Raw genomic sequence first — 24443 nt, 5'->3', positions numbered from 1 at the left:
ATGTAGACGAAAAGCCGATGACTACCCCTGCCCTAGGTCTTCCAGACCTAAGGAAGCCTTGACCTCTTTGTTCATGAAAGGCAGGGATAAGTCTTGGAGTATTAACCCAAAACTTGGGGCCCATAAAAGGAGCCATTAGTTTTCAAAATAACTAGACACTGTCACACAGGGGTGGCCAGTTTACCTTTGGGCAATGGTGGCTACCTGTGACTGACTTCAGGAGGCTGAAAAGTTTACCAGCCCACCATGGTGTACACCCGATGCTGTGCTGCCTCTCCTAGAACAAAAAGGAGGGTACTGTCTTACCTGGGGGAAGCTAGGCAAGTACCAGTCTATCCTGCTAGACAATCCTTACGTGAAATTAAAAGCAGTGTCCACTCTGAATCCTGCCATCTTGCTCTTGAGTACATGACTGCATTCAAACTGCTTATCGAGTCTGTTCTAGCTGGCTGGACCAGGCAGATCAGACCCTGGGGAATCTGGCCCTAGGCATGTCATAGTGGGAGCAGCTTCATGGGATGTGGCCTATGAAGAACAGGGTATCATATCAGGAGATTGTAGAGGCCAAAGCTTTCCCACCAGGTACCTCAGCCCAGAAGGCTGAATTGACTGCCCTCACATGCACCCTGCAGGTTCATAAAAACAAAAAAATAATAATATATATACTGACTCTAAATATGCTTTTTCTGTGGTACACACTTCTGGAGCCATTTAGAAGGAGGGAGGGATCCTGACAGCAGGAAGAAAGGAAATTAAACATGATGAAGAGATTTAGAATTGCTGGAAGTAATAATGGGACCCAAGGAGGTAGCCAGTGTGTGCTGTCCTGGACATCATATAGTGGACGGCATGGTAGCCAGAGGAAATAACAGGCTGATAAAGCTGCTAACCAGGTCATAAAGTAAGACTGCCAATGGCCCAGACCTTAGTCTTGATACCAGAAACAGACTTGTCCAGAAGCTGACCCAAGTATTCCCCTCAGGATTTGGAAAGAGCTAATGAATGTGGGTTTTGACTAGTGACTGGCAGAGCCTCTATATGCCAAATATAAACATACCAAAGAAGGTTGGATTATGTCACAGGCAGGGAATAGTATTAATCCCTGAGCATTCGGTGGAGGTTATTAGGCACACCCACCAGCTCACCCACCATGGCAGAGATGCCACTTTACAAATGGATGTGGTACTTTATGGTTGGCCCAGATATGCAGAGGACGATTCAGAAAATAACACAATAATGCATACTATGTGCCAAAAATAACCCAAAGACCAATCCTCCACCACCTATGAAGGGAAAGCAGTCTTATGGGATGAGACTAGGCAAGGACCGGCCGGTAGACTTTACTATGATGCCTAAAGCTGCTGGAGTCTTGAGCTACCTTATGGTTTTGGTAGGTACTTTTGCAGGAAGGGTGGAAGAAGAGAAAAGGCATCAGTAGTTGTAAAGATTTTCCTGAAAGAAATTCCTTGGTTTTGATTGCCTTTTTCAATACAAAGTGAGAGTGGAGAAACTTACACAGCCACAGTGACTCAGGAAGTCTCTGTAGTTCTCGGAATATAGTGGAAGCCTCATGGAGACCTCAGGCCACAAAAAAAAAAAAAAAAAAAAGAAAATGAAAAACATGAACTACACCATAAAAAAGACTGGCTAAGATTTGTCAGGAAGCTTGCCTTGTGGTAAGGCATTGCTGGTTGCATTGCTGAGAGCCAGGCTGGCCCCCAGAAGCTCCGACTGAGTCCTTATGAACTGTTATGTGGGAGATCCTTCCTTTACTGTAAGTTTGGGTTGGGGGATTCAGAGCCACAAAGGGTAGGAGAATGAGACCTTTTTAAATATGTTCAGTCTTTCAGTGCCACACTGATGTCTATTTGTAAGTTCACCTCCAGCAGGTCAGCATTCCCCACTAACCTGTTGTGGCCTCGGACTCCAGGGGATGGGGTGTTGCTTACATCCTGGGAAAACAGACACCCTGAGGATCAGTCGTGTCCTTGGTGGGTGGAACCATTTGTGGAATGTTTAATAACTCAGTCTTCCGTTAAGTTGAAAGGGGGTAAGCCTTGGATCCAGCACACTGTTGTAAACTCATACCAGTAACATTAATGGACCCACCCAGATCTCTTTACTAGAAAACCAGTCCTCCCCCAACTATACAGGATGGTGCAGGTGAAGCCTACAAAGCTGGAGAGCACCATGATGTCAGAGGGTGGCACATTCTAGGTGCCCACTTCTCCCAGCCCTCAGAATATTCTTTGGAACCCCTTGCTGATCTTAAGCTGCTCTTCAGAAGAAAAGCTGCTCCAAAGTTAAGTAAAGAGGGAGTCCCTGTTGTGGGCTGTAGCTGTCAGTTTGTTTGCATGCTCGATTATAATTTCTGCCTTGCTTCAATGATCCTGTGTTGTCCCTCCAGGGTGCAACCACTTTCTGTGTTCACCCTAATCATCCCTCATTCTTATGAAACTAAAATGAATACCTTCTATCCTTTAGCCTTGTTTATAGTCCTTGATGTATCTCTTCCTGCCTGTGGACAATAAGAAACCAATTTGTGTGTGCAAATCTCTCAGGCAGTGGCTACAGGAGGAACTATGAGCAAATGCTGGGCATGCCACCCGACTTCCACAGCTGCCACTGTGGTGGTCCTGACTTACAACTTTGCCCAGATTCCTCCACTAGTAATTAGAATTAAAAGGGGAACTTCCTCTGGAGGCTATCTTGACACCTACTTCAGAGACAGAATTCCTGTTTTAATTTGACTCTCCCTTACGTGCTAACCAGTTCCCTTGATGTTGTACATTGAAATGCCACCCTGCCCAGCTTGGACCTTGGCAGCTGTCTGCAATCCAGAGCACTCAAAGAAATGGGTCCTAGACAATTACAATCTTGCAATTTGCAACTACCCTGTGGAGGAGATCCTTAACAAGTCAGCCTTATGTTTAAACAAGAGAGTGACTCAGATTAAAGACAGCCAAACCTTTCAGGGATATAGCCACTATTCCTGAAAGACTTAAGACTATTCTAACTCTTGAAAGCCTGGGGAATGGCAGGGATGGAGGTGACTGCCGAAATACAAGTTGGCATCATAGCCCCATATGTGTAACGAAGCCTGTAGGCTCCCTAGACCTTACAAGTGTGGCCCATTATCTCCCTTATGCCATGCTGGTACCTCTAGCTCACCCTTGGCCCTAGCCCTTTTGTCTCTCCAGAGAATTTATGGATGAGGATATGTATACCAAAGGATTTATGCTCCCCTGTGGGGGCCCAAGAAACCAAATGCCCACGGGACACATGGAGCTAAAATATTCCAACCAGGCCAGACTGTTTCTCTGTGTCAAAAGTGTCTGGCTATGTGGACAGTATACCTTGGGACATGTCCAACATAGAGTACGTATTGTCCAGGGAATCAGACAAGAGAGAAGAGAGCCTTAGGAACAGTAATTGCAGCCTAGGCTTAGCACTGGGGCTAGCTGCACTATGGGGGGCAGGTTTTGCTTAGCATGAGGCCACCCTTTGAAATCTAACCACTTCAATGGAGGAATTAGCCACACCTATAACTTCTAGTTTAGATGCACTAAAAATTTTGGTATACTCCTTAGAGAATGTAGTAATGGATAACAGAATAGCTCTGGATTATCTCCTGGCAGCGCACAGAGGTGTTTGTGTGGTTGCTAACACTTCCTCTTGCACATGGGTAAACACAAAAGACAGGTGGAATGAGATGTAAAGAAAATATACCAGTAAGCTAGCTGGTTGCACTGATTTAGTAACCCTTCTGTTCAGGAGGTTTGGAATTCTATGAAAGGCTATCTCCCCAGTAGTTTTGTTTAAATTGGCTCAATCATTCCTTTGGTTATGGTTCTATTCTCCTATTTGGACCCATGATTTTCAACTGTCTTGCCAGGTCTTGTCTGTCTTACAGACTGCAGGCCACCACTGCTCCTCTGCCATCTGGACCCTGAGCTAGGAGGATACCAACTCTCCAACCATCCAGACTGAGTACATGAAAAAATATACAAGTAACTGTGGGACTGTTTCATTCCTCTAACCAACTGATGCCCACTTTTGGCAGGAAGTAGAGCAATCACTGTCCCTGATTTCTCAAGAATGAGGAATGATAAAAAAAGGGGGGGGTGGACAAAACCATAGGCTGTATACACCAAAAAGAATAATGGTAACAAGACAGGTCAGGTTTGTTTTTCAGAGCCAATAGGAGTTGAGTGAACTTTGGAAAGTTGCAATAGTGTCCAGAACCAGCTTAGGTTTGACTGGAGACATGTGCAAAGACAGCCCCAAATGGCCTCAAGACACCCTTCGCTTGTTATCATGCTGAAATCTCCACCTCTAGGTGGGGTTTAGCTGCCATTTTTTGACCATGCAATGTATGTGATAACATATCAACATGATATGCAGGCAAGGTAAAGGCCAAGTAAAGGTATGCGTGGCTCTCAGGAAGGCCTGATCACATAGTCATGTTTTCTTGGTGAATAAAGAACCATCATTCATCTGGGCCTGTAAGTCCTGAGACTCTAGCCCTGGCTACTGTTACCAAACAACATTAGCTGCTGTGGGTGCTGTCCCACTTTTGCAGCACTCCACAGTAGAAATGACTTTCCACTTCCATATTGTGGCTCTTCCTAAAATCACTATTTCTGGGCAGGTGAAACAATCCCAACAGGGCAAAATTCCTTCTCTCTTATTAGATGGCTGACAGCCTTGGAGGTAAAAGAAAACTACACAATACCATTGACATTTAAACTTCATTGACATTTAATTTCAGTTGCTTTTAGTTCTTTATTTCCAGGTAAAAGTAGAGTTTACTCTCACAGAATGCCTATTATAATAATCATTTATGATATTGGTACCATCTGTCTTTGATGTTATGACTCCCTCAGTTAAACATATGCTTTTCCAACATTAACTCAATAGCTGCTGTGGGTGCTGGCACACATTTTCAGCACTTCATGACAGCAGTGACTTTCCACTTCCATATTGTGACTCTTTCTAAAATCACTAAGGAATTTAGGCTTTTCCAAAGGCCATTGGAACAGGTTATAGAAAACAGGTTGGCTGTTGTAGAGCAGTATTACTTTTTACTTTTTAAATATTTTTTCATGTGTAAAAAGTGTGTTTGTCTATATTTAACAGAGATTATAAGGTCTAGCAAACGTAAGAAGTTATCATTATAATCTGGTAAAACAGCTGACTAATATGTCTCCTAATGTTCCACTTTTTTTCCAGGGCTCAAAGCTATCAGCTAAAATGGTGTGACCAGCCAACTCGAGGACTTAAGCCATCTTCTTTTCTCTGGGAGCTAAGTTTTACTTATTTAGAGTTATTTTTAAAGTTGAGGTTTTATTCATATATTTTTTAAAATTTGATAGAGAGGGAATTTAAAGTTTAGTTTGATGACAGATGCCTCAGGTTGTGGGGCAGTGTTTACACAAGAGCCCAGTTGTTCTAACAAAATCAGTGGCAGCAATAATGGTGAATATGTATTGAACATGTGCTATGGGCCATTCTGTTCACAGCACTTACTAACATTCACTCAATTCTCACAGCAGTCAGGAGTGGATACCATTTATCAATTTCTGCATGAGGAAACTGAGGCAAGAGGGATTAGGTAATTGTCTATATCCCCATGAAACTCTCCATTTGGGAATTTCCTATGATAGGTGTTTGTCTATAGCTAAAACTAAACAGGAGGCCTGAAGAGTCTTTAATTTCTCTGTCTTCACTACTCTCTCTCTCTCTCTCTCTCTCTCTCGGTGGTGATGGGTAGCCTGTCTGTTATTATTCCCCTCCACATTCTTCTTAAAAATGTAAATGATGATATGAGGCTTTTTCTTTCTTTTAAAAATTCATTCACACCCATACTTTTACTCTTTCATACATTTTTATTCTTAAACTTCATCTCTCTGTGACTAAAGGCTTTGTCTCCAGTGAAGGGATCTCTAGCCAAAGTGCCCAAGAGGAACCACTGGCCAGCTCTTGACATCACCACAGTCTATGTCAAGCACAGCCTGGTCTCCCTGTGTGTGGGGGGCAACATGTCCTCTGCCTGACTGGAGAGGCCAAGGGCCACCTCGCTTTATAAATGGCTGCAGGTGGGGTAAGCACCACAGTCCTGGCAAATCAGCTCATTCTTGGTAGACAGGACATTGGGATTGTAACCCCAGCCCACCTGCTAGTTCCCTTTGTGGCCCTAGGAAGAAGGCCTGTTTGAAAGAATGACACCACAAATGGGGCCTGTTTGGTCATTCTTTGTCAGTCACAGTGGGCCCCAGGGCCCTCCAGAGGCAGTTGTGCAGAGCTGAGCCTCACTCCCCAATGTTAGCACCCAGCCCTACTCTTCCCCTTTCTGTGGGCCACAAGTATCCGCATTCAAATGCTAACAACAATGGTGGGGCTCAGTGACCCAGAAGCAGATGCAGCAGAGCGCCCCCTAGTCCTCACAGTCACCTGACTCCAGTCATTTCTGCACCCCCCCTCTGTTCAATGTGCCTGTCTGTCACACATGGGCAAAGGTCTCTAACACAACTGAAGAGGTGGCCTCTCTGAGCTGACTGATGCCAAGTTGCAAAAGAAATCATCTTTCCTCTATGTTGGCACAAGAAAAGTCCTTAAATCGTGAGCACACTAAGCAAAACTATCTTTTTTTGGTGTGTGGGGTGGCGGCCCTCGCAGGGTAAGAGTGCTGAACAGCTCCCTTTCATTGGTGGCTGCATCTGATCCACCTTTTCATCACACAGCAAACGTTCACGCTGAACAGAAAGCAAGCATCAAAGGAGCAGACCTCTTCGCCCCCCTCCAAAATTCCACAGCCTTTGTTGTCACTGGACCTGGGTGGTTATTGAACTTTGCAGACCTGCTGGGCTAGGAAAGTGAAAAACCCCCCTCGGAGCCCACAGGGGTGGTGCTGTGCGCCTGGGAGACAGGGCCTGCGCACCGGAGGCGGGCGGTTGCCATGGCGCTCTGACACCGAGATCATCCCTTATGAATGTCACCAGGGGCTGTGACTAAAGTTGTTTATGAGTCAAAAGTCTCATGAAACTACAGGAGGAAATGATGACTGCACCTCTGCAGGCTGTGGGAAAGAAGGATTGAGCGTTGTGGGGCCTGACAGGCTGCCCCTGCCCCCAATGGCTTGCTAAGGAAGACGGTCTTTAAACACAACATGCGGAGCAGGGTGCACTGAGCAGAGTGACATTTCATTCATCACTGTGCATGAGACAGCAAGGGACACGTAGTCTTCTAAGTTCCACTGCCCAGCTGTAGCTTTAAAATACAAGAGTCCTGTGGTTGGGGGTCAGCGAGCAGCACGAAGCTGGGCTTCCTGAGGCCCCAGAAGATCGACCTTCTGACCACTCAGCTTATTCTTTTTCCTTTGTTCCTCCAGTGTGAAGGGTTTTCACTGTGCAGACTCCAGCCTTGGGGGTCCCAGGTAACAGATAAGGTCACAAGCACCCATCTCTCTGGACAGAGAAGTTGTAAATAACAGTGATCATTGTTTTCTGTAGTGTGGACATGGGAAAATGACCAGCGGAAGTGGGCTAATCTTGGCAAAGAAAGGCAAAGGGATGGCCACTGGGAGAAAAATACACAGATTTCAGTCTATTTCTGGAACATTTCTCCCACTCTGAGAAAAGGGCATCTCTTCTTATATTTGGAGAATGGCGTAGAAGAGAGAAAGGGGACCAAGAGATTTCTTTCAACAGAGAGACAAAAGGAGAGAAAGAAAAGAAGGGGTGGAGGCAGAGGCCCATCTCTTTTACTTCACCCACTGGGCAGTACTAGGCAAAGGCAGGTGAGCTCCGAGGATGGGAGAATGTGGGGCATGAAGGGATACTTCAGGAAAAGTTACTCCATGTGCATGCTGCTTGAATTAAACCTCATACTTGAAACTCAGATCTCTTGCAAAAAGTTAGAATATGATCCTAAAATTCACTTCATAAAATATATAAAACTTGCTTTTCAAAAATGATTCCCTATTATATTCTTTTATATATATCTAGCTCCCTGTGTTCATTCAAAATACTAGTCTGTTACCAAATAGGACCCGTAGAAAGCTTCTCACAACTTCCCGCATCGCCTGTATTGAGATAACATTCATACACCACTCTCTCTCCTCCCTGGAGGCCATTTTCTGCCCTGATTTCTGAGACAGACAAGAGCGTCTTACCTCGGATACAGTGCAGTTTAGCTGGAAGATCTGCCCTTCTCCTTCCACCTGTCGCACACAGAGTTTGCAAACCAGCTCCACTGTGTTTAGGCTGAATCTTTCCAGAGTGAACGTGCAGTGGAGGTTTCTTTGAGACCCATTCCAGACATGGTAAAAAGGAATTTCCTAAAGGATATAAAAGTATTAACCACAAATGAGGGACTGGTACTAGAAACATCTATCAGATAGTACCCCTCACTAGGAGTGAGGATTAATAATATGGGTAACTGGTGCACCACTCACTGTGTTGTATATTTAAAACCAATATAAGACTGTCTATCAATGATACTTCAATACAAAAAAATAGGTGATGTATTTAAAAGGTTTTTTTAAGTGCTTGAAAAAGGTATTAAGATACAACATGGAAAATATCATCCCTAAGAGTATAATTAATTAGACACCTGTTTTTCTAAGATGGGAATAATTTTAGTTTAAAATCTGAATATATGATTATGGTTTTAAAAATGTTTAAGTTGGCTATCCTACCACATTGAGATGTAGAAGATTAATATACCAGTTAGTAATACAATGAAATGTGCATTTGCCAGTCTATTAAATGTGGATATTTATTACAAAAAAAAAGCAACCATCAGACACTGTGCTGCCAAGTACTTTTCTCATATTACACAAAGTGCCTTATTTAATCCTAGCAACAGGCTTATACATAAGTACACCCCAACTTTTCAGATGGAAAAACCGAGGCTCAGAGATGTTAAATAACTCACCCCAAGTCCCACAGCTAAGTGAGTGGCAGAGCTGAGATTTGAACCCCAGAGTCAGCCTCCAGAATCCATATACTTAAGCCACGAGACACTTGTCATTTACCAAAAAAGCCATTGTAAATGACTTTTTAAAAGCTTAGAAAAATCCCCAAATAAAGCCTGCATTACAGTCCCTGCTCATTAAAAGGAATCCCTGCCATGATATTCTGGAGGAAAGCAAAGAACACCTGAAGGATGAGGCACTGATCCAGCTCCCTCTCATGCCTGAATCCTCCCCCTCACAGGACAGGGGGAAAGACAAACTCACTGCGAGCTGGAAACCAGACTTGATTCGCTGCCATAGAAAAGCCCTTGGCAGAAAAAGTACCAAGGCTCAAACATTTTTTTTTAGTCTAAAATACCATATTTTTTTTAAGTCTAAAATACCATATAGCACCATCCTAGGGTCTTTTTTCTAAAGAAAAGAAAGGGTTGATATATAAAAAGTGGGAGAACATGGTGGTTAAGATCAGAGGCTATAGGACTGAATTCAGTATAGGTGAGGACACCCTCCCCTTGCTTGCTTGGTGCTGTGGGGCAAGTTACTAACATTTGCATGCCTCAGTTTCCCCATCTGCAAAAGAGTAAGTGAAAGAGCACCTAAGTCACAGACCTGCTGGGATTCAATGATAGAGCCCAAGGTGCAGGGTGTTGGCAGATGGTAAGAATCCAGCTGGGCTTAGCTTGAACTAATGTCAGATGAAAGTTATTATAAAAATGGCACTTCCCATTATGATCACACAAAGGAGATTGTTAATAACGGGAAGATTTGTGAACTTTTAGGATAGTTGCAAAACAGGAGAAAGAAGAAATCAAAAGAAGAAATTTAATGAGAAACTCAAAAGCCAGATCTCTCCATCAAGTGCTGAGTTATATAGAAGAATGTGTCCCCCCATCATGGTTAGAGACTGTTAGCCTACTACAAGGTTTATTTCCCACAATTTATATGTAAATACTAGACAAATAAGAGTGAGAATGGAGCTGGAAATGGTCCCTTCACTCGAGTATGTTCATTAATTTACAGCAGGAAATGGCAGGGACTTCAGCTGCAGTGGTGGGGTGCAGGACTGGACTTGTCTGTGTGCAGACATCAGTTCACAGCTTAGCTAAGTACGTCTGCATCCCTAAGACTGGGTATGAGGCTAGAGATCCCATCACAGTCTCCTGAGAGCTCAGGCTCCCTGAGTGAGGAGGAGGAGGTGAAAACCCCTGGTGGGCCTTTGGTTTTCCCACAGGTACGTACAATAAGACTTGGGACCTGTGTTTGTATTTTAATAAAATCCTGACCAGATTTTATTGTTATATTCTATTTCAGTCTCCAAACCAGGGTTCCCTCTGAGTCTTCAGTGTAAAGCAACTCTCCTAGTAAGCCTGAAGCCTAACCTGTGTCCTGCGGAGTTACAGTGTTCATCTGTTTTGCCTATGAATGCATTTGAGGCTGTGTTTTATAAAGCCAGTTTTAACATTTACTCTAAAAATTAATTGAAATGGTGGACTTGGAAGTCCTTTTTACTAAAAATAAAACAATGATAGTACAATGACTTGGAGAATCAAGAAAAAAGCATTCTTTCAAATATGTCAATAAAGTATTTTTCAAAAATCTTAAATAACCTCAAACTATTTTGGAGAAAGTATGACTGATGCATGATTAATTTCAAGGAAGAAAACATCTTATGCCTAAATAATTTCAGCCCTCTTCTTGGAGCTGTCTCTGAGCCTTTAGTTCAGCTTGGAAACCTTACCTGATATTTAGCCAGCAATTTGCTCTTCCAGAGGGAATGGGCGATATCGTGAATTGAGAGGCGCAGGTTGTGGGTGCTGCCTTTAAAATGAAGAGCCTTCGGTTCGTCGAGAAGCTGTCCTCCCATCTGTCTCTCAAGCTGCAAAACTTCCTATGACATGCCCAAAGCCAAAAGTGGATTACTGAATTGTATTACTTCTGCTGGCTGTCTCATCAAACGAGTATGTTTTGTCACTAGGCCTCCCGACACCACACCTAACTTGTGCAACATGTGACTCCCACTTTTGCAGCCTCAAGACCCTTCAACTGAAACCCCTGGCAGGATGTGACTGGAAACCTACTGCTCCCCAACTATGTCGTAGCAATCCACATCATACTGTTGTAGGGCAAATTCAGGCAGGTCTGCATTTCCCAATGGTAAAGTGGAATATTTAATCAAATTCAGAAGAACAGCAATCAGAACACAAAATGGGAAGAACCCCAAATAAAAGGGAGAAAAAAAAGTAGAAATATAGCTAAATAAGGTAGTAGATTTTCAATGAAACTTTTAGGGAAAGGGGAAAAAATCACTAGAAAACCAACCCAGCCATAAAACAAAAATTTGGAATGTGTTTTAGGTATTTTTTAAAAACCTTTTGTAGTTTCTTTATCTACATAAATAATAAAAAAATTGCTTAAAATTATTCATTGCATAATTCCCAATTATCAAAAAAATTAAAATATGCTCATAAGTCCTATTAGAGGAAAATGGAAGTTGTCAGCACCAAATACTGAACTAAACAGTTCCTTAGATTAAATTTTAAAAAGAACACCTTGTTTCTTAAGAACTTTGGCTGATAAAATGTGCTATGTAACTCTACTTATTTATAATATAAAGATGTAATTTGAAGACAAATTCTAAATATATTTCCATTCCTCAAGCTAGTTAATGGGAGTTGAAGCACTTCCAGTTACAGCTGCAGTTATCCAAACAGCAGAACACTGGTAAGTTATCAGTGGATAAGACATCCTGGTTTTCCTTTGCTGTCTGAACCATCCCTGTACACAGCGCTCCTCTCATGCTTTAAAGGTTTTAGTGACAGCAGTATGTAGGCAATCTGTGATCTTTCTTTATAAGTTCAGGAAAATAATGAATTTTATAAAAATACAAAAGCAAAATATGATTTTCTTCTTTGGTGTGATTTCAGTTGAAAGTATGGGGTATAATAGTGCCAGCAATCATTCAGGTCCTTCCTACCCAGGTACAAAGCACAGATGGGTCATAGTGAGTTTTGAGTATGGGCACCAGATTGTCTTATACCCAGAAGGATATCAACGAGCATGGGTCATTCAGTGAATTCTAACCCATGCCTATGTAGACCAGTAAGTGAGAGCTTCCAATATCACTGATTGGATATAAACAGCTCATTTCAAGCTGTTTCTTTAGTGGTTCTTAGCAACTATCATCTTTGAGTCAGACTGCTATTCTGAACAATGCAAGCTGCTGAAAGGTCCTATAAGGTGTAGGAAATGCTAGGATAATGTGGAATATGGTCTCAGACAGGGATTTCTCTAATTATCATTTAATGGAAGAGATGAGGCAGTTACATACTGACAGAGAGACAGGCATGGTCCAGATGCTGGAGAATATTGACATTGAGTGTACTCAGGCTTGCTGGCTGATGGCTAGCTATTACTTGTGACAGGAGCCTGCTCAGTCAGCCAGCCCCCAACCAGGCAACTGGCTACCCAGACACATATGTTGTGTCATTGTGCCTGTGGTTCAGCAGCCTCCCAGGTTCCCCAGTGGGCCATACAGACCCACCCAACCCAGAGCCGCACATGCTCCTTTTGGAAGCAGCTTCCCACAACACTTCACTCTCCATTCCTCGACAAGAATCTGGCCATGTGGAAATGAAGATGAATAAGAAAAGTGAGGGTTAATTGCAGTTTCTTCTGCTTCAGCAGCAAGGCATAATGAGCTTCTGTTGATCATGTTCAGTGTCTAGTTAGCATAATAGAGAAAGCTTATGTTCCCAGTGAACCTGGCACCTGACAAATTCTAAAGCTAAAATGATGTTTGTTTATGAGCCATTAGAAGAAAAGAAACATAATTAGAAATCTTTGAGATTATAGTCATGCCAATCAATCAGTTCTAGCTTCTTTCCAGTACACCCTAATTACCTCATCAAAACGTCTAAAGAGCAATCGATAGTAATTATCTGATTACTATAGATCTTCATTATGTCCAAATTATCTCCATGGGATGTCTAAAAGAAGATGCATTGTATTCCGGGAGGAAATTGTACCCAACAATGTATAATCCACACCCCATTCCTATAAGCAACATAGATTGCCAGAGGATATAGAGAACATTATCGGTTTTCTTGGCAGGGAGGACCATTGAAAAAAACCTAAACTGCCTATTGACCATGACCTTGAAGTCAAGAAATCTAATACCACATTTTGAATGCAAAGTCTGGGTTGGAGTCAGCCCAAGAATAAGGCTGAGTCCTTGGTTTCTCTAGCACTGACCTCAGAAGTCTGGTAAAGAGTTTTCCCTGGTGGGGAAACAGCCTGGGCTAGCTTGAGCTCTTTCTTTGAGAGAAAGTGTCAAATAACGTGCCATTTTAAAGACAGTGGGGACATACACTCTCTGAGAACACACTTTGGATATTCTCAAACTCTCATTTTTCCACTAACCAAGAGTGACACAGAGCTGCTGCACACAACTGGGAGGAACCTAACCTTTTTCTCCCATTCAGTTGGACACGAACCCTGGTAGCTGCCCGTCTGGATGCATCCATTCTTAGAGCAGAGGTCTGTCTCTAAACATATTAGACTGCATATGCCTATCACTGGAAAAACTGAGCATACATTTTATGTTTCTTTATAAATCATATACCTATTGATCAGTATGTTAACATATTACATTATAAAATATACATAAAGTTAAAAGTGTGAGCTAAGAGGAATAAACACAGAGGCACTAATACATCTTTTTTTGCCCCAAGTTTCACCGGTCCCGGGGTGTGTGAGCTCCATTTTGGAGACGCCTGGCTGTTGGGCATATGTGCTCTCTAGTGCCTCTGGGAGAAATCAGCCCTGGATTAAATGATTCAATAAGAAGAATCCACACTGAACAAAGTCTTTCCTGAAAAGTATCCACCGTTACTGTCTTACTGAGGATGTTTAACTCCAAGGAAACATAACATAAAGGAGAAGACAATAACCAAGGCGCAAATTAAAAATATTAAAGTGTGAATTAAAGAGAGCACATTCAACACATAAAACAACTCCTTAGAATGGAAATTATCTAAAAACCACATGAGCCAGAGATGACTCACCACGTATGGTGAACCTTACATATAAATTCTGTGTCAGAAGAGAGAAGGAGGAAGCCCACTTGATAGGCTAATTAAGCTTGTGTTCCATATTGTTATGGTTTTCAGTGTTATAATTTCAGATATACTATAGCAGATCCCACTTAAAGATAGGCTGCAACTTGCATTTCAAAAAGCTTGATTTTCTGAATTCCTTCTGCATGAAATCATTTTGGTTATTCTACAGATGATACACAAAAGAGGACATAAAAATAACAAATGTATGAATCAATAAGGTACAGTTTTACAGTTAAATGCCCTCCTCTCCTTAATCTTTCTGGGCACATTCACTCAACATTGAGGAAACGCACGTGCCCTGCCAGGAACCATGCCAGGCTCTGGGGCATGCAGACAAGGAAGTCCCCCTCCCTGTCTCAAACCATTCATGGGGAGACTGACATGTAAACACCTGACCCCAGCATTACGTGCTCAGTCCTAAGCTTCCAGATAGGCTGCGTTTGGATCACAACAGGATATTTCATGCCCCTTAAAAGAGAACAAGAACGAAATATATTTAAGGTCAAAAGATTCAGAAAGACTTAAGAAAAATACCATGACCTTGGAAAGAAATGCCATAAGAGGAATTAAGATCATGTGAGCTCTCTGCTCTCAAAAATACAAATATCACCTTCCTTTGCAAAGGCTGTCCTCCCTCTTGGCAGCACCAACAACTGACACCTTTTACTGGTTCTGGGTGAATTTACCTGTTGTTTTGATGAGCTTGCTCTGCTTTGATGAGAAGGGGTCACTTTCTGACTTCCTTTGTCACTTCTAGCTCCACCTCTCCAATTTAACCTTGAAAAGTCTTTCTCAGGAGTCATTTATGGATAGAGAGGTGTCTGTGGCCCATCCATTCCTGGGGACACACACAACCCCAGTTGTAATGTCACCACCTGTGCACCAGAGCCTGGGGCCTAATACTGGGATCTGAGCAGTCCTGTGGACAGCTGTGTCCCCATGCAGTGGCTGCCTTGAGACGGCTCCACGGTGGCCCCCTGAGGGCTGTATTGATTCAGGGAGCCTGTGAGGGATTGAGCAGAAGGCAGGAACAAGAAAATTCACAGTAGAAACAAGCCGCTTTCACAATAACCAATTAAACAGGACATTATCCATGCCAAGCCATTAGCCCGAGCCGCTTAAGAGCCGCAATAAATCCAAACTGTTTTAAAGGCTCATGTGTACAAAGGGAGCTCCTCTGGCCTGTCCCCAGAACCCTCCCAGGCTCCCAGAAGACAGGGTCCGCCCTCACGAAGGCGTGACGCAGCAAGGCGAGGGGGAGGGGCCATGCTCCTCCTGTTCTCTGGTTTCCTCCTCCCAGAACCTGTCACTCTGCTTTACCACCAGGGTTAGACCGCATCTGCCTCCTGCTGCTCACGTTCTTCTTCCTCCTTCACCTTCCAAGACAGGGCAAACTTCCTTGGGTCAGCACACAGCCAGTGCACATGGGGGGCCCCCCAGGAGAGAGAGCTGCATGCACTGAGCTGCCTGAGATCCTGATGCACGTTGACGGAGAGTCTCCGCCCCATGCAAAGCGGTGGCTTTGTGCCTGGAGCTCTGCGAGGTGCTGGGGCCCTGGCTCTGGTCTGCACAGTGTGCTCCCCCATCCTCCACCTTGTCCTGCTCAGGAACGCCCCTCCTCTCTCATATCCCGCTCCAAAACTCCGCCTTCCTTGGAGGCACCTGCTTTAGCTTCCAGTTTCTCAGGAGGTGCTCATCCTGTCTCTGGGTTACCTAGCCTTTAGCTTCTCTCTCGGTTTCCCAACTACTCTCTTACCACTCCTTTCCTTTCCTTATTATAAATCTTGTCAGCTACAGAAAGGAAACAAATGATTAAACTTAAATCGCATATGACACATTAAGATATCTTCTGGAAGAGAAGGTTAGAAGAGGTGAAATGCAGGCTTTGTTTTATTTGTGTGGCTTCGTCCTGTGTATCGTCTGGATATAATTTGTCTGCACGCTCTTTATTCTTGACAGAAACACAGAGCCCCAAATCAGTGGTACTTCCCGGAGCCTGGGGACAGCACTGGGGCCCTGAGCAGTGCAGGCAGCTATTGTGGAGAGACCCCTAAGATGACCACACAGAGGAGAGAGCACAAAGGGTGCTAAATGGAGCAGCAGCTGGTCCCCACTCCACAGGTTTTCAGTTCGGTTGGTCAGCACCTCTCTTATACTCCACGCTCAGTCCACAGCACCACACGAGCACTGAGGGCTGAGCTACGCAGGTCAAGGCCTAAACTCCGCCTCTGCTACACGTCTGCCACATGCACACAGTTCAGGCCCAGGGGACACACTGGCAGATGTTGAGTATGCCACACACGTGAAGCCTCGGAAGGCTAACCCTCATGGAGCATGCTAGCTGATGCTTAAAAAAGTTGCATCTCCAGTCAGAGTATATGGAGCCTGCTTGCTCCTGTGATCCTGTGTGAAGCCTGACTTGTTGCTCAGGGATGAGAAATTTCTCCTTTTGCTACTGAGGCTATCTCAGCTACAGCTGTCACAGCTGTAGGGCCGCACTCTTCTGAAGCAGAGGCCAGAGAAGGCCACTAAGCCTCTCTCCTCTTCCCTCCAGCTTTGCAGCAACACTGTTCTCAGCTCGCTGTGGGCTGACTCTTCTTCTGGCCCCCGGGCCTCGGGTAGGGAGCCCACCGTGGGAACAGCTGGTGGTCAGCCGGCCTCTCCGGCATGCTCGGGTTGTCACTGCCTCACTTCGCTGGTTTCTCTTCCTGTGCTCATGGGGAGTGCTGTGCTCTCCCTGAGTCTGTCTGCCATGCCTCATCCCTAATAGTAACAAGGTTGGACTCCGGTGGCCATGTGTAAACATTTCCCATCAAGTCACTGCGTGTCCAGGGCTCTGCCTGCTGCTCCTGCAGCTGCTGCCGTCATGGATTATTGGTCTAAGCTGCCACGTTCAGCCTCTGCGGTCAGGACCGCGTGTGATACGTTTAAAGCAAAATGCCAAAGGGTAGCAGAGGGAAATGACCATGTCACCATATCACTTGTCCACCTCTGGGCATGCTTCTAAGAAAAAGATGACGTCTCACATCTATGTATAAGTAGGACTTTTTAGGTGTTCTAGAACTTCTGATGTCATCTAGTATTTCTTTTCACCATTGAACATAAAAAAGCCATGGTTCTTTTAACTTCTGTATTGGTTTTCTATTTCTGCAGTAAGAAAGGACTGTAAACTTAATGACTTTAAACAATACAGATTTGTTACTTTATAGCTCCATAGGTCAGAAGTCTGACACAGGCTGCACTGAGCTCAAATCCACTGTTGGTGGGACTGCTTTCCTTTCTGGTGGCTCCAGGGGAGAATCTGTTTTCATCTTTTCCCCTTCCCACAGGCTGCCAATATTCTTTGGCTCGGGGTGCCCTTCATCAGTCCCTGGCGCCAGCAATGGCCCCTCTCTCTGATGCTCCTATGGTCGTATCCCCCTTTGTCCACAGCTGGGAAAGGTTCTCTCCTTTAAGTGTGTAGACCTGCCCAGATAATCCAGGATAATCTCTCCATCTCAAGGTGGGCACCCTTCATCACAGTGGCAAAGTCCCTTTCGCCATTTCCAGTACATATTTACAGGTTCTGAACACTGTGCGCAGGTATCTTTGGGAGGCCATTATACTGCCTACCTCAACTTCTAGTTTCTCTTCTCTCTTTTCTCTTTCTCTCTCAAAATAAATTCAATGACATGACAGGTCATTTCTAAGGTATATGATAAGCCCTGGGCCATGTCTTATGAAGATGATAAAGATAGAGTAAATTCAGACACACGAAAAAGATCCTTATTCCTAAATGGCTGACCAACCGGCCTGAAACTCACCCCACCATTAGAATTAATATCTTCATTGAAGCCTTTATGTTCAAATGTGATTATAACCTAAATACCCACTTAGGGACAATTAACATTATTGAGGACTTATTTTGTGCCAGGAAATTTAGTAACTTTTATCTCCTTGAATCTTCTAAGGTCCCTGAGGCAGAACAAATGAGTCCCCCAACAGTCCAGTTCAATGATTAGGGCCCCAGAGCTCTGAGGTGCAGAACCAGTATGAGTCAGCCAGCCTGATGCAAGCTTTCCTACCTACCATACCACACTTCCTTCCACACACACAGCACAGAAAACATTTCTTTTGGTGGCTATTATCTAACGCATATGTCCATGTATGGATATATTAATTTAATTCCAGAGACCAGGCTTCTGAAAGTATAAAATACAGGTCAGATTCACTTTCAGGTGGTTTGGGGGAACTGAAAGAACAGATATGGTTAATGGGACCTGCTCAATAGAAGGTGAGTCTTACTAGGCCCAGAAGAGGCTGACCTGAGGTGCTCTGGGCTCAGGAGGGTCACAGCTTGCTATGAGGGGGCATCAGAAGGACACCAGGAAGGAAGACAGCAGGTGGCAGGAAGAAAACACAGCCTTCTGCAGCCCGGCAAAGTGACCACGCAATTCTGAACTGACTTCCTACTTTCCTTCATTTTCCCTTATTTTTTTTTCTTCATATAATGTGATCTTGCAGAGTTACTATATTATACTACAGCCTGGATGAGGGTATGGGAAAACTGAAGAAATCCAAGCACATCTCTTCTCCACACCAAATAACTACATAAAGAAAGCCAGCTTATGCTAATCCACACCACTTGGCTTGTATCGCCTACACATTTGTCTGAAGTTCAGTGGACATCACACATTGTCCATACAGTATGCAAAGAACTCCTCTTCTAGGTTATGAATCTCACAATTTAATATAACTCCTTTATTATAAAAGGAAGATCTCATAAATTATACCCTAGGATAGTGGAACAGAAATTACTTATTTTCACATAGATGTATGTCTCTCCCTGTTTTTAAACTTACTCCAAATATAACCTTGTTCTCTATTAGTTTCTGGTCTATTTGTATTAGGATTTAAGTCTTTGCAAATAATGAAAGGAAAACATCAATATTCTTACTCTAATCACCTGAAGAAGGGGGAAGGAAAAAAGCTGTAGCCACCCAACTTAATCTTTCTGTTAACCTCTCTAGTCGTGCATACAATTGGTTCTGAAGTCTTCTCATAATCATAGGATCTTCATCTCTTCATGTGAAGTCAACCTGCACAACACTCACACTGGTCCTCTGAGCACTGGCATGGGGAAAAAACCCACCCAAAGGGTAGATAAAAGATGTCACTGTCTCCCAGCAGCCATGACTTTTCCTCCAGCAGTCCCTGCTGGCCTTCTAATTCTACATCGATGCTTCCAAATTACTCAATGCAGCTTTTAAATTTCAGGTGACCATTTTTGCCCCTAGGCTTAACAAAACTCAGAGAAGTTGTTACAAAGGCCGTGGCACTCAAAGAGCTGGATGGGGAGGTGAAAGAACATGTCCAGCTGCTTGAGACTGACCGATGTGTGGTCTCCTTTTTTTGTTCTCCGTCTATGTGGACTATAGGAGCATGTATGATAAAAAGTGGGAATTAATATTCTCGATATTTTTATCTCCAGACACTGAGCCATGGACATTGAGCTTTTCTTAACAGCTCTCCAGACTGCACAGTCCTGAGAGTCAGTGCTGCACAGGGCTTCCCTCTCTGACCTAGTTCAACATTCAGCGAAGGTTTCTGCAATTCAGAAGGAATCCCCAGTTTAAGCAGTGACCATCAGAAAAGCTGGGAGATGCACTTTTGGGCATCCGCTGCTATGCTGGAGAGGAGGTTCGGTAGAGGAGCTGAACTAAATGCACAACCAAGAATGTAAACCTTCTTTTCATCAGAGCCCAGATAAGGTGAGAAGAGGCTGAAATAAAAGGTCTGAAGGGTAAAGGGCAGGAGCTGAAGGTGGGACAGTAGGAGTTATGGCCCTGCAAAGCAAGCAGGGGCTGGGATACCATCAGGGATTTAGGGAGAGCAGGAGCGATCTGGAAGAAGTAAAATCTGATGAGTCAAATAAAAGGACAGATGAATAAAAGGACTGTGGATAATTTCTTCTGGAGGTAGAAGTAGATGGCTTGTACAGTGGACGTCATGTCTGGCTACATCCCACAGCGCTTCCAGAGGGCAAGAGATTTCAGAGTGTGTTCCCTGTAGTTAACGGGTCGGAGCAGATGAAGGTTTGTGAATCAGGAGGCCAGGGAAGGATGAGGGAGGTCTTCCTCAAGAACGAAGGGCAGCTCGCATGCTCCTTGTGTGTGAGATATGGAAGGCCAGATGGTTGTGGCCCAGAAAGCAGTTTCACACATGGACATCTTGGCAGTTGGAGATCTTGGTGCAATTGCTAATGAGAATAAAACCCAGAGTGCCTCTACACTGGCAGACAGCGTGGGATGGTGTGAAGGCCCCTGGAATAAATGTGGGCACAGGAGCTGTGATTAAGTGATGACTTTGAATTTGAGAAGATGAGGCAGTAAAATGAGTGGGAAGGAACTCATGAGGCAGGTCCTGCTAGGGTGTAAGCCGTGCTGAGGAGCTGGAGTGGGTAATGAATGACACAGTAACAGGAGGAAGAACAGCAGAAGGAAGAGCCTGCCCTTAAGAAGAGTGATACCCCAGAAATGGTCACGGGGTTTGCAAAGCCTGGGAACTTTCCCTGTTGGCCTTGGGGTTAGTTAGTCTTCACTGCAGGGTCTGTGAGGGATGCCACGTGACTTGGAAGATACAGTCACTGTTCATGTGAGTGGGTGAAGGATGGGGCAGAGAATGATTTGAGGATGTAGGAAAGCTTGTCCTTCACAGGATTAAAGTTCTGTAAAGATCTGTGAAAACATTTAGGATAATAGTTCTTACTTTGGCTGTACAATAGAATAACCCAAGGGGTGCTAAACAAAAGCAGCAGCAGCCATGATACAATAACACCCAGGTGATCGGGACCTTTGGACTGGGACCCTAGAGCGAGTAGTTTTCAAATCTCTCTGATTTGTATGTGCGTGGGATAGAGAACTACTGATTTAGGAGGAGCATGAGTGAGGAGGGGGTGGCCCTAAAGGAGGAGGAGGTGTTGGGAAGGGATGATGGTCTAGCTTATGGGCAACAGCCAGTAGAGAAGCAGGGAGATTGAGAGAGACTGGTGGGGAAACATGAGCATGCAGGGTGCCAGCAAGGCAGAGCTTCAGTGATGAAGGGCCTTCCTGAGTTAGTCAGCCTCAGGTTCCAATTCAAGCGTGGTATGCGGCAGTGTGGGAGGGACCGAACTAATTGTCTCTTCTGTATGTTGGATAGACTGTTTACCTATAACAAGGATTTTGGTATTTCTGCATTATTAAAAGGCCATGAGGTACAAGAAAGCCTTATCCATTATTCATGTCTGTTTCAGGCTCAATGCAGGATCCCCAGATGCTGAGAATGTATAAATGTCTACTTGGAAAGGGTTGACTGTGATTCAAACTGCTTTCGGGTTGTTAGTTTTTAAGCCTGTTTGTCAGTCTGTCTTGGTGTTGACCATTTGTATCACTTTTCACTAATTCCAATAATAGAAATATTTTAAGAAATAGGACTTTTTGGCATGGATTTGTGTACATCTGTTGGAAAGAAAGGTCAAGAGTGTCTGAGTATAAGAACTGTGTGTGTGAATATAAAGTATGTGTATCAAACACTTCAAATATAGGGTGGATCTTCTACAGTATGTGTTTTGCAATGATTTTTTCTTGTAATTGTTAAAAAGATTTGCCAGACTCAGACCCCATGGCTCCTCTTCCCTAAGAAGAATTGAAACTTAGGATGATTTCTATTTGACAGTGCCTTAGAAGTTTTACATTTGCAAAAAATGTAAAAGAGACGACCTTAAGCTTTATACTAGCGCTGTGTGTTCACATCATTTATTCAACATCAGAAAGTCTTACAGGATCAACCACCTGACATATATCGACCTCCTCCCCCTTGATATTTTGCCTGATCACCATGGATGCCAAATATCAATATTATACCATCGGTTCCCAAGTCTCTACCTCAGGCTGACTATGTCTCATCCCATCCCTGGGCCCAACCTGCAACACTCAGTTTTGAGGACCCACAACTGCTCTCTGGGTGGAAACTCCAGAAGGAACTACTGTGATTTTCAGAAAAAATTTATTTCCTTGGCTTCCTTGACACATTTTTCTTTGACTTCTCCTCTTCCCCGGGGTGCTCAGCCTTCTGCAGCAGCTTTGCTGGCCCACTCCCACCCCCCTTGCAATGGCAGGGCTGCCCTTGGTCCCTGTGCTCTGGGGCATGGTTCTTCAAGTGACTCACTTGGAAGAGTGGTGGGTTCAGCCTTCTGCCAGTTGCCCTAGCAGGAAGCCTGTCTTCTCACTCAGTAGCTGTGTGACCTAGAGCAACTTACTTAACCTTTCTGTGCCTTGGGTTGCACATCTGTAAAATGGGGATAATGGTATCTTATAGGGTTATTATGAAAATTAAATGAGTTAATAAAAACATTTAGAATCTTGACTGGCACATGTATTGTTATTATTTTCTCTTCCTCCTCCCCCTTGATATTTTGCTTGATCACCATGGATGCCAAATATCAATATTATACCTTCGGTTCCCAAGTCTCTACCTCAGGCTTTGTTCTCTGTCCAGGGAGACACACCCATATCTCTATCTGTCCCTTGGGCATCTCTGTCCTGGTTTAATTCATACCTCTAACTCAATGTTTGGAAAACAAAGTCACCACACCCACACCCAAAAGCTCCCTGCCTTCCTAGTTGTTACTATTACTTAGAAGCAGACTTGATCTTCTGCTCAGCCCACTCAGGGTTGGCCACCAGGCCCAGCAAGAGTGACTTGAATGGGGCCTTCCATACCTACTCCCTTTTTCTCCTGCCTTTGTCCACTCCTGCTCACCCAGGCTTTTCTTACTCTGTCTCTCGACGTCAGATTCAAATTTCTCAGGTACATTTCCAATCATGTCTTTCTTTTGTTTAAATCTCTCTAGTAGCTCTCCATTAACTCAAGAAACTCCATCCCCACTCCTCTTTCTGTAGGCAAGGCCTATCCCAATAAAACTATCTATCATTCAAGGCTTACTGGAAATATTAAGGTCAGGATAGAACCTGTATTTACTGTTCCCTCTATGCTCCTTCATTCTATTCCCTTTGCCTAGAAATCTTGTATTTTTCCCCATTATTTTCAAACTGTACTTCCATTAGGGCCAATCTCAAATGTTAGCTTCTTTTCAGGTATCCTCAAAATAACACGGTGCCTCCCTCTCTAACTCCCGTAGAACTCTGCATTCATCTATGGCGTTATCACACTCTGACTTGTCTTCTAGCCCTTGGCATACTTCTTTTATTCCTCCTTCTAGATCATAACTTCTTCAAAGGTACTTACCATATCCTTTAAAGTTTCAAATGGGGTACAACAAATGGCAGTAATGGCACCAGGAATTAAGCTCATTTATTCTGCCAAGCAGCAAGCAGCCTGTTGTCAAATGCTAACCCTTTTCCTCACAGTCCTCATAAAAAGAACGGGAAAGCATATAAATGAAGCGACACACAAGAGAAACATACAGTATGAGCAATTGCGCCAATTCCTTTAATAGGAAGAACACAGCTGAGATAATCATGGAAGCAGATTATTTACCATCCATGGGTCCTGTTGCCAAATTCTTCCACTCCTAAATTTTTTATTAAATGAAATCAAAGAAGGTAAACAAAGGAGCCCTTGGGAGGAATCAGCATAATGGAAACAGCTCATTTATCAGCATGGCCTCAAAGAAATGTCTATCTTTTTTTTATTTTTATTTTTTTAAGCTGTATCTTTTGGGGCCAAATGCTTGTGCTCACCCACCTGGGTACACACACACATATACATCTTCTCTAGGTGCAAAACCTTGGCTTTGGTGTGAAGGTGAGGAAGGCAGGTCAGGTGGGAGCCACTTACCTTCAGGGCATCCTGGGTGTCATCCAGACAGTAGACTCGAAGGCTGTACTCCAGAGAAGAGCAGCAGAGGGGCCCGAAGATGGCCAGCTTCAGGCGCTTGGCTGCCGCTTTGGTGGTGGACCGCCCGACCAGGGCATAGGTACTGAGGTTCTCGGTGAGGAGGTGGCCGGCCTCTGCATCCAGCTGAATGTAGCAGGGGGTAGTGAAGTTCTCCTCTCCTACGACCACCACGTCCTGCAGGACAAGAGGGCAGGGGCTGAGGCTGCACCAGACCAAAGATCCTGCTGGCCACTCTAATGGTGGCCAGCGGGGCAGATAGAGCAGGGCCTCTTCTCCTGAGTTTTAATTATTATTTTCCCTTTCTCAGGCTTTGTTATACCTCTATTTCCTTTCTTAATCAACCTCTCCCTTACTTCCCTTTTCTTGATTTTGCTAGTACCTTTATTTAGACACCTTTTAGTTAGTAGGTTTGGATCTTCTGAAAAATCCACATTATTGGAACCTACATCAAATTCTAAAGAAATTCATGA

General features: G+C 44.0%; 1 protein-coding gene across 2 annotated transcripts in view; it reads right to left on the bottom strand.

The window, feature by feature from the left end:
- Positions 1-24443, bottom strand: part of UNC5C (unc-5 netrin receptor C) — a 407905-nt gene that overhangs the window by 12317 nt on the left and 371145 nt on the right. For both annotated transcript variants that reach the window (XM_037020211.2, XM_037020212.2), the window contains 3 exons: positions 23914-24147; positions 10716-10865; positions 8174-8338 (listed from right to left, as the gene is read on the bottom strand). In XM_037020211.2, coding sequence (XP_036876106.2) covers positions 8174-8338; positions 10716-10865; positions 23914-24147 — 549 coding nt within the window. The remainder of the gene's footprint in view (positions 1-8173; positions 8339-10715; positions 10866-23913; positions 24148-24443) is intronic.

Source organism: Manis javanica, chromosome 5 (assembly GCF_040802235.1).
Source record: "Manis javanica isolate MJ-LG chromosome 5, MJ_LKY, whole genome shotgun sequence".
In the NCBI taxonomy this organism is placed as follows: Eukaryota; Metazoa; Chordata; class Mammalia; order Pholidota; family Manidae; genus Manis; species Manis javanica.
This window is presented reverse-complemented; position numbering and strand designations above follow the sequence as displayed.